The sequence below is a fragment of the Anomaloglossus baeobatrachus genome, chromosome 10 (assembly GCF_048569485.1).
Source record: "Anomaloglossus baeobatrachus isolate aAnoBae1 chromosome 10, aAnoBae1.hap1, whole genome shotgun sequence".
Lineage (NCBI taxonomy): Eukaryota > Metazoa > Chordata > Amphibia > Anura > Aromobatidae > Anomaloglossus > Anomaloglossus baeobatrachus.
The window spans coordinates 192,777,438-192,787,470 of record NC_134362.1 but is presented as its reverse complement, the minus strand read 5'-3'; the positions used below and the strand labels follow the sequence as shown (position 1 = coordinate 192,787,470).

The 10,033-nt window shown below is 53.0% G+C and overlaps 1 protein-coding gene across 1 annotated transcript in view; it reads left to right on the top strand.

Moving 5' to 3' along the window:
- Positions 1 to 8,327, top strand: part of MPHOSPH6 (M-phase phosphoprotein 6) — a 40,749-nt gene extending 32,422 nt beyond the window's left edge. Inside the window, exon 5 of the mRNA XM_075325179.1 lies at positions 5,403 to 8,327. Coding sequence (XP_075181294.1) covers positions 5,403 to 5,541 — 139 coding nt within the window. The 3' untranslated portion in view covers positions 5,542 to 8,327. The remainder of the gene's footprint in view (positions 1 to 5,402) is intronic.
- The last annotated feature ends 1,706 nt before the right edge of the window (positions 8,328 to 10,033 follow it).

Sequence of the window (10,033 nt, the reverse complement as noted above, 5' to 3'; positions counted from 1 at the left end):
GGTACAGATGGGACATGGAGAGGTGTCAGCATACCGCGCCTAATCAGGGGGTACAGATGGGACATGGAGAGGTGTCAGCATACCGCGCCTAATCAGGGGGTACAGATGGGACATGGAGAGGTGTCGGCATACCGCGCCTAATCAGGGGGTACAGATGGGACATGGAGAGGTTTCGGCATACCGCGCCTAATCAGGGGGTACAGATGGGACATGGAGAGGTGTCAGCATACCGCGCCTAATCAGGGGGTACAGATCGGACATGGAGAGGTGTCAGCATACCGCGCCTAATCAGGGGGTACAGATGGGACATGGAGAGGTGTCAGCATACCGCGCCTAATCAGGGGGTACAGATGGGACATGGAGAGGTGTCAGCATACCGCGCCTAATCAGGGGGTACAGATGGGACATGGAGAGGTGTCAGCATACCGCGCCTAATCAGGGGGTACAGATGGGACATGGAGAGGTGTCAGCATACCGCGCCTAATCAGGGGGTACAGATGGGACATGGAGAGGTGTCAGTTGTCGCGGGCGGAGGAGGGGACGCTACGCTCTCCCACTGCTCGGGTCCGGCTGCTGCCGCCGCTGCTCGGTGGTGGCTCGAGCGGTGGGCCGGATCCCGGGGACTCGAGCGGCGTTCCTCGCCCATGAGTGAAAAGGGTGGGGATTGGATTGTGGGGATTTGGTTATTGTCCGTGACACCACCCGCGGTTGTGGTGAGATTGGTGACACCACCGCTGCTCTGGACGGGGATCCCGGGAGCGATGACAGGGAGCAGCCTGGATGTTAGTTCTCCCCTCCGTGGGTAGGGGGGTTGGTTGTCCCGGGGCCCGGTGATGGGGTAGGGATGGATTGCAGGCGGGTTACGGGGCCTGGTGAGGTGCAGGGTCGCGGGGGCAGCGCTGTGCCGCACGGCACGGTGGTACTCACTCAGCCAATAATGAATGCAAAGCCTCCGGTCAAACAAACGGCTGGATGGACGGGTCCCACAGGCGGTTGCGGTGTTTTTCCCCTGACCCAGTTTGGTAGTGTAAGTCCTTTCCTGCACATTCGTGTACGCTCCTCCTGTGCTCCGGTTTCCAGCTGGTTCCCTGGTTCTGTACCGGTGGGCCACCGCCCAACCCCGGCTACTACGGTTCCACCAAGACTGTCTTCCCGGCTCCCGCAGATGGCCACTACCGTCTGCCTGACTGCTGCACGAGGGCCCTAGGCTCCAACCTAGGCCCCAGTCTGCGTCTGCCTCTCTGCAGACCTCCTCTCTCTTCCTCTGCCTGGACTTGTCTGAACTTGTTTCCTGCCTCAGGCCAGCTAAACTCCTCGGTGGGCGTGCCCATCTGCCTGACTCCGCCCACCTGGTGTGTCTGTCTGAACCCGAGGAAGAAATCAGGTCTCACTGGGGATGACTACTGTGAACTGCTGAGGGTGGGGGTGTGTGTGTGTTGTGTTACCTGTGGCCCCTGGCTTGTCCAGGGCGCCACATTCCCCCTTAGTAAAATGCAGACCGTCCGCGGGCTGCCCGTCCATCACGGCTTTATTTTTCACAAACTGAAAAAGAATAAAACATTATTTTTTTTTAAACATTTTCACAAATGCATTATTTTTTTTTTTTTTTTACAACTGCCTTTACGGGAAGCATATCACCTCAACCGTTGCAACAACAATACACTTTTAATAATAATAACGGAACGGGTCCTTCAGTCACCCACCCAAACAACCTGGCCCTGATGCTGCCCCTAGAAAGTGGGCAGCACCCCTTGACACCAGTCCAGGACCAGGCTGCCCAGATTCGTTAACGAGATGGGTACTTCGCTGCCATTGCGGCCGGGCGGACTGCCGGAGCCGTCGTCATCAGCGGTGCGGCCGGGATGGAAGCCGGGACTGGTGGCAGGGTGGTGACAAAGGTAAGGCCTGAGGACCCCAGGTCTGGGCCCTCCCTCACAGACGCTGCGAGCTCCGCTACCAGTGACAGGGGTAATGGGTCGGTCAGGGCGTTGGTTGCGGGCACGGGCACTGAGGTTTCAGCGGTGCCGGACGGACGGGACATCTCGTGCAGCGGTGCTCCAGGAACCAAATACTTGCAGAGTCCTGGCGTCCCTGCTTCCACAGCCGCGGTTCACATGCGGCTAGACGCCGTCCGTCCCCCTTAGTCTTTTTCCGGCTCCTCCTCTACAGGGGCGGGGCTCCGGCCTTCACGCCTCCACTGCTCGGGAAGACGCTCGAGTGGGGATTTTTCATGCCCAAAATGGCGGCTTCTCAAAATTTTTGGCCGGACACCTCCGGCGGTCACAAGGCGCACCTCTACCAGACGGCAGAGCGGTAAGATCCTGTTCGTGACGCCAAGTTGTCGCGGGCGGAAGAGGGGACGCTGCGCTCACCCACTGCTCGGGTCCGGCTGCTCTGCTGCTGCCGCTGCTCGGTGGTGGCTCGAGCGGTGGGCCGGATCCCGGGGACTCGAGCGGCGTTCCTCGCCCGTGAGTGAAAAGGGTGGGGATTGGATTGTGGGGATTTGGTTATTGTCCGTGACACCACCCGCGATTGTGGTGAGATTGGTGACACCACCGCTGCTCTGGACGGGGTTCTCGGGAGCGATGACAGGGAGCAGCCTGGATGATAGTTCTCCCCTCCGTGGGTAGGGGGTTGGTTGTCCCGGGGCCCGGTGATGGGGTAGGGATGGATGGCAGGCGGGTTACGGGGCCTGGTGAGGTGCAGGGTCGCAGGGGCAGCGCTGTGCCGCACAGCACGGTGGTACTCACTCAGCCAATAATGAATGCAAAGTCTCCGGTCAAACAAACGGCTGGATGGATGGGTCCCACAGGCGGCTGCGGTGTTTTTCCCCTGACCCAGTTTGGTAATGCAAGTCATTTCCTGCACCTTCGTGTACGCTCCTCCTGTGCTCTGGTTTCCAGCTGGCTCCCCGGTTCGGTACTGGTGGGCCACCGCCCAACCCCGGCTACCTACGGTTCCACCAAGACTGTCTTCCCGGCTCCCGCAGACGGCCACTACCGTCTGCCTGACTGCTCCAACCTAGGCCCCAGTCTGCGTCTGCCTCTCTGCAGACCTCCTCTCCCTTCCTCTGCCTGGACTTGTCTGAACTTGTTTCCTGCCTCAGGCCAGCTAAACTCCTCGGTGGGCGTGCCCATCTGCCTGACTCCGCCCACCTGGTGTCTCTGTCTGAACCCGAGGAAGAAATCAGGTCTCACTGGGGATGTCTGCTGTGAACTGCTGGGGGTGGGGGTGTGTGTTGTTACCTGTGGCCCCTGGGTTGTCCAGGGCGCCACATCAGCATACCGCGCCTAATCAGGGGGTACAGATGGGACATGGAGAGGTGTCAGCATACCGCGCCTAATCAGGGGGTACAGATGGGACATGGAGAGGTGTCAGCATACCGCGCCTAATCAGGGGGTACAGATGGGACATGGAGAGGTGTCAGCATACCGCGCCTAATCAGGGGGTACAAACGTGCCAAAATTGCCACATTATATGTAAAGTGATAAGCTGATTGCAGAGGAGCGGTGCAGAGCTCCCCTGTTATTAGGAAATCGCGTTTATTGCAAATCTGATCCAAAATGTTTTAAAAGAACCAAACACTAAATCTTGTTATAATTTGCTAAATAATAAGGGAAAATTCTGAGTTTACTTTCTGTTTACACTGTATATACACCTTATATTGTATACATCAGATGTGGCCATGGGGAGGGGGGAGGCTTTTACCCGACAGAGGCCAAAGCCACAGGGGCTCCTCTTCACTTCCGAATTTTCCTCTTTATCCTCCAAGAGCAGTATATTATTATTATTATTATAATAATAATTATTTTTTCGTTTTAAATGTATATCTATGTATTGCAGATTGTTTCTTTTGCAATACGAGCTGTACTTTTTATTGCTACTATTTCGAGATACATGTAGTGTACAGGTAGTGAGTCGGCAGCTCCCGGCGCTGGTGGTGGGGCGGCGGCTCCCGGCGCTGGTGGTGGGGCGGCGGCTCTTGGCTCTGGGGGTGAGGCGGAAGCTCCCGGCTCTGGTGGTGGGGCTGCAGCTCCCGGCTCTGGTGGTGGGGCGGCGGCTCCCGGCGCTGGTGGTGGGGCGGCAGCTCCCGGCTCTGGTGGTGGGGCAGCTCCCGGCTCTGGTGGTGGGGCGGCAGCTCCCGGTGCTGGTGGTGGGGCGGCAGCTCCCGGCTCTGGTGGTGGGGCGGCGGCTCCCGGCTCTGGTGGTGGGGCGGCGGCTCCCGGCGCTGGTGGTGGGGTGGCGGCTCCCGGTGCTGGTGGTGGGGCGGCAGCTCCCGGCTCTGGTGGTGGGGCGGCAGCAGCTCCCGGCTCTGGTGGTGGGGCGGCAGCAGCTCCCGGCTCTGGTAGTGGGGCGGCAGCAGCTCCCGGCTCTGGTGGTGGGGCGGCAGCAGCTCCCGGCTCTGGTGGTGGGGCGGCAGCAGCTCCCGGCTCTGGTGGTGGGGCGGCAGCAGCTCCCGGCTCTGGTGGTGGGGCGGCAGCAGCTCCCGGCTCTGGTGGTGGGGCGGCAGCAGCTCCCGGCTCTGGTGGTGGGGCGGCAGCAGCTCCCGGCTCTGGTGGTGGGGCGGCAGCAGCTCCCGGCTCTGGTGGTGGGGCGGCAGCAGCTCCCGGCTCTGGTGGTGGGGCGGCAGCAGCTCCCGGCTCTGGTGGTGGGGCGGCAGCAGCTCCCGGCTCTGGTGGTGGGGCGGCAGCAGCTCCCGGCTCTGGTGGTGGGGCGGCAGCAGCTCCCGGCTCTGGTGGTGGGGCGGCAGCAGCTCCCGGCTCTGGTGGTGGGGCGGCAGCAGCTCCCGGCTCTGGTGGTGGGGCGGCAGCAGCTCCCGGCTCTGGTGGTGGGGCGGCAGCAGCTCCCGGCTCTGGTGGTGGGGCGGCAGCAGCTCCCGGCTCTGGTGGTGGGGCGGCAGCAGCTCCCGGCGCTGGTGGTGGGGCGGCGGCTCCCGGCGCTGGTGGTGAGGCGTAGCTTTCTTGAAAAGATGGGTTTTCAAGTTCCTTTTAAAGTTTTAAGTGTAGCAGATAATCGGACGTGTTGGGGCACAGAAATCCAGAGGATGGGGGCTTCTCTGTAGACGTGTTGGATGAGGAACAAATAAGCGTGGAGTAGACACAGGCTTCTTAGAGGTTAAACTGTTGCGATCAGATGTGGCTCTGATCACAGCAGATAGACTCGTGTGACTGTATAGCTGATCCTGAGCCCTCCATACATTGTCTGCACATCTCCCTCATGTGATTGTTTGTGCCTGTTTTTTCTAGTTAGTTTTTTGGGGGGTTTTTGTGCGTGGTGCAGTTCCCTCTTGCGGCAGCTAGGGGCACTGTTGCTCTCCCGGCCTCTCGCTAATGCAGGTCAGCAGCAAAAAAACTAACAAACTTCAAGAACCTTCCTAATAAAATCTTTATTTTTCTTTGCAGATATGAGTCCTTAGTTGGCAGCATCGGAAAGAAATTTGCCAAAAAAAGAGACCATAAAGCAATCGAGGCTCAAGAACATGACCATAGTAACGTCAAAAGCCATAAAGTGAAGAAAGCCTTTATCAAGCCTCAGGACTGAGCTGCTGCAGAACATCAAGGACTGTTTGAGCCTGTGTGTAGATCTGACGAATGTACAGTTTATTTTAATTGTTTTATTATTTTTTATAAAAATTCTATGAGCTGTAAAACAAATGCACACCTTCTGTGGACTTGGCTCTGTAATGTGAGCGACAAGATTTTAAGACGGGGGTGATTTTTCATAATTTGTGTCTGGGTTTGCAGCTGAATTTCATTTGCTTAATTGGGGCTGAGCTGCCTCATACGGACCATGGACACGTGTGGCGCTGGTCATGGAAGAAAAAGGACATTTCTTAAAATTGCATCTAACTATTTTAATGTCTTGAGTACATTACATCATATATTAAATCCAGAGCTGCACTCACTATTCTGCTGGTGCAGTCACTGGGTACATACATTACATTACTGATCCTTTACTGGTCCTCAGTTACAGCATGTAGTATACCACAGAGCTGCAATCATTATTCTGCTGGTGAAGTCATTGTGTACATACATTACATTACTTATCCTGTACTGATACTGAGTTACCTCCTGTATTATACTCCAGAGCTGCACTCACTATTTTTGCAATCACTGTGTACATACATTACATTATTGATCCTGTACTAATCCTGAGTTACCTCCTGTATATACTCCAGAGCTGAACTCATTATTCTGCTGGTGCAGTCACTGTGTACATACATTACTGATCCTGAGTTACATCCTGTATTATACTCCAGAGCTGCACTCACTATTCTGCTCGTGCAGTCACTGTGTACATACATTAATGATCCTGAGTTACCTCCTGTATTATACTCCAGAGCTGCACTCACTATTCTGCTGGTGCAGTCACTGTGTATATACATTACATTACTGATCCTCAGTTATATCCTGTATTATACTCCAGAGCTGCACTCACTATTCTGCTTTTGCAGTAACTGTGTACATACATTACATTACTGATCCTGAGTTACCTGCTGTATTATACTCCAGAGCTGCACTCACTATTATGCTGGTGCAGTCACTGTGTACATACATTACATTATTGATCCTGAGTTATAGCTTTGCTTCCTACAGAGCAGCGTTGACAATCTTGCTGGTTTCAGAGCTAAAATCTCCCAGCATTCCTGGTCTCAATGTTTAAAATGAAACCTCCCTTGCTCTGATGTGAAGTCTTCACATTTGGCACTTTGGAGTATTCTGATACTAGAGAAATACACAGCAGCCCTAATCCATTGTTGTAGCTCAGCTAAGGTGTTAGAGATCTGCTGACAAGAAGCCTAATGACTGGTTTTAACTAGAAACCAGCAGAATTATCAATGCAGCTCTGAAGTATAATTTAGCCTAAAATATAGGGTCATCACTTGTAATGTAAAAGTCCGGATCCGCGCTGTTTCAAATGTACCCAAGGGCCGGGTCCGGAATTCTCATTGAATTCTGGGCATTTATCTGGATCCGGCACTTGGGTGATGCAAAAAAAAAAAATAATAAAGCACGTTATAATTACCGAGGCTCCGACGTGGCTCTAACTGCTCCTGCGGCCCCTCATTCACTTCTGGGGCCGAGCATTAGCCTTCATGCATATGCACTGCTTTCCCCGCCCATCAGTGTCTGTGATTGGTTGCACTCAGGCACACCCCCACTCTGAGTGACAGCATGTCTGACGGTTCCAATCACAGACCCGGTCTGCGGGTCTATATCATACAGTAAATATAAATATATTTAAAAAAATGGCGTAATGTTCCCCCATATTATGATGCCCAGCACAGATAAAGGCTACGGCTGCATGCTGCAGCCCCCAGCTGTGCGCTTATCTTGGCTGTGTATCAAAATAGGAGGAACCGCATGCAACTTCTTTTTTTTTTTTCATTTTTTATTAAATAATTTTAAAAAATAAAACAACACAGCTTGCGTTCCCTCTCCCTCCTTCCCCCCCAATTTTGATACCCAGCCAAGATACAGCCTGACAGCTGTGGGCTGGTATTCTCAGGCTGGGGAGAACTGTGCTTATTGAGCCCCCCCCAGTCTAAAAATAGCAGCCTGTAGCTGCCCAAGATTGTCACTTCTATTAGCTGTGGCCATGCCAGCACTTTTTTGTGGTGAAACAGGGTGGGTTTTCTTTATCTTTTATTCCAAATAAAGGATTTTTTTGGTGTTTGTGTTTTATTTACTTTCACTTACAGATTAGTAATGGAGGGGGGTCATCTCATAAACCCTCCCAGTACTAATCTAGGGCAGCTCTGGTTCGTTATTAACCCCTTATTACCCTGATTGCCACCACACCAGGGCAATCAGGAAGAGCCGTATAAAGTGCTGGGATTGTCATGTCTAATGGAAGTGACAATCCTAGGCGGCTGCAGGTTGCTATTTTTAAGCTGGGGGGGCCCAATAAGCCCCCAGCTGTCTGGCTTTATCATGGCTGGGTATCAAAATGGGGGGGAACCTCACACGTCGTTTTTTTTAAATTATATAATTTATAAAAAAAAGCTGCATGCAGTTCCTCTTATTTTGATTCACAGCCAAGATAAGTGCACGGCTGGGGGCAGCAGCCTGTAGCCGTGGGTTTTATCTGCGCTGGGTATCTTAATCTGGGGGGACCTTACGCCAAATATTTTATTTTTATACCACGATAGATGCAAGTAATGTCTGTGATTGTAAGCAGTCCGGATCATTTGTACATTAGCAGCACTATAGGGCAGCAATACATCCTAAGGGGTAATAGAAATGCATTGAGGAGCCGAGGGTCACAATTCATATATCATGTGCAGAAACGCGTCAGCTCATTAAATATTTCTATTGAAGTTTTGATCTGTGGTCGAGTATTATTTTTTTTCCCTTCTCTCTCTCGTGTCCTTTTTATAGATAACTTATTTCTAAGATTTGTTGGTGTGTGTGGGGGGGGGGGGGGTGTCCAGCGTCTGCAGCCCACCTTTGAACCTGAGATTGATGGTGCCGGAGTACGGATTCCCTTCCATGTTTTCCCTATGCAGTGATGCTCCTGGCCACCCACTGTGCAGGAAACTGGATCCTGTGCAGAACAAAAAGTCGGCAAAAGATGTTAAGGCAACATTACTACCCTTTAATTCCCTCCCAAGGTTGGCCGATCATCATTGATACCCTGTTCCTTTTATAGATGGAATTAGCACCCTGTGCCCGACATCCTGGGCATCTTTGACCTTACTAGGTCCCAGAACATCATGATGTTGCTTGTGTCCTAATCACCAGGCCTCACACACCATGTGGGGCTTTATATTCTGTGTAATACTCCCCCACCCCCCACCATCACTGATTGTCATCTTTCTGCCTATGCACAGTGTACACAAGAAGCTGCCAATCAGTGGTGTGGGTGGGGTTATACACAGGTCTGCATTTGTACAGCAATGTGACTACTCGTTGCCTTAAAAACATCAGTTTTTCTAAGTTCTTTCTTTTAACGTTCGTCAGTTCGATCTCGAACCATGGCGATTTGATGGATGAATGCTCTGTAGAAAAATCGATCTTGTGCAGCCTAGATAGGTCCACCAGGGTCCACTCTGCCTAGACGGGTCCACCAAGGTCTACTCTGCCTAGACCGGTCCACCAAGGTCTACTCTGCCTAGACTGGTCCACCAAAGTCTACTCTGCCTAGACAGGTCCACCAAGGTCTACTCCGCCTAGACAGGTCCACCAGGGTCTACTCCGCCTAGACAGGTCCATCAGCGTCTACTCCGCCTAGACAGGTCCACCAGGGTCTACTCCGCCTAGACAGGTCCACCAGGGTCTACTCCGCCTAGACAGGTCCACCAGGGTCTACTCCGCCTAGATAGGTCCAGCAGGGTCTTTCTTTTAATGGCCTTCAGCTCGATCTTTAGCCATGGTGACTTGGTAGAAAGATCAATCTTGTGCAGCCGAGATAAGTAGACCAGGGTCTTCACCACCTAGACAGGTCGACCAGGGTCTTCTCCGCCTAGACAGGTCCACCAGGGTCTTCTCCGCCTAGACAGGTCCACCAGGGTCTTCTCCACCTAGACAGGTCCACCAGGGTCGTCTCCGGCGTTAACTTGACATTATCAAGCCATTGGGTTGCTTGGTCTGACTCTTCACCTTGTTCCTTCTATTTTTACGACCATGATGTTTTTCTCCAGTGATTGCTCTCTGGAATTATCAGATGTATAAGTAACCAATTCTATCAAACCGGTGATACTGAAACTGCGTGAGGAAGGCTGAGGATCTGCCAAACTGCTACAAAGGTGAGGTTGTGGAAGGCAGGTTGCCCACTATGGGAAAAGTGAGCACAACAACATGATACAAGGTAGTTATACTGCATCAGCAAGGTCTCTCCCAGGAAAAGATATCCAAGCAGACTGGGGTGTCAGGATGTGCTGTTCAAGCTCTTCATGGCCCCCTTCACACGCATGTGAAAAACACGTGCCTGTCTTATGTTCCGTTTTTTGGGTCCGTGTTCCGTATTTTATGTCCGTTTCTCCGGTACGTGTGACATCCGTGTGATGGCGTATGCTAGCAGTGTGTGCATG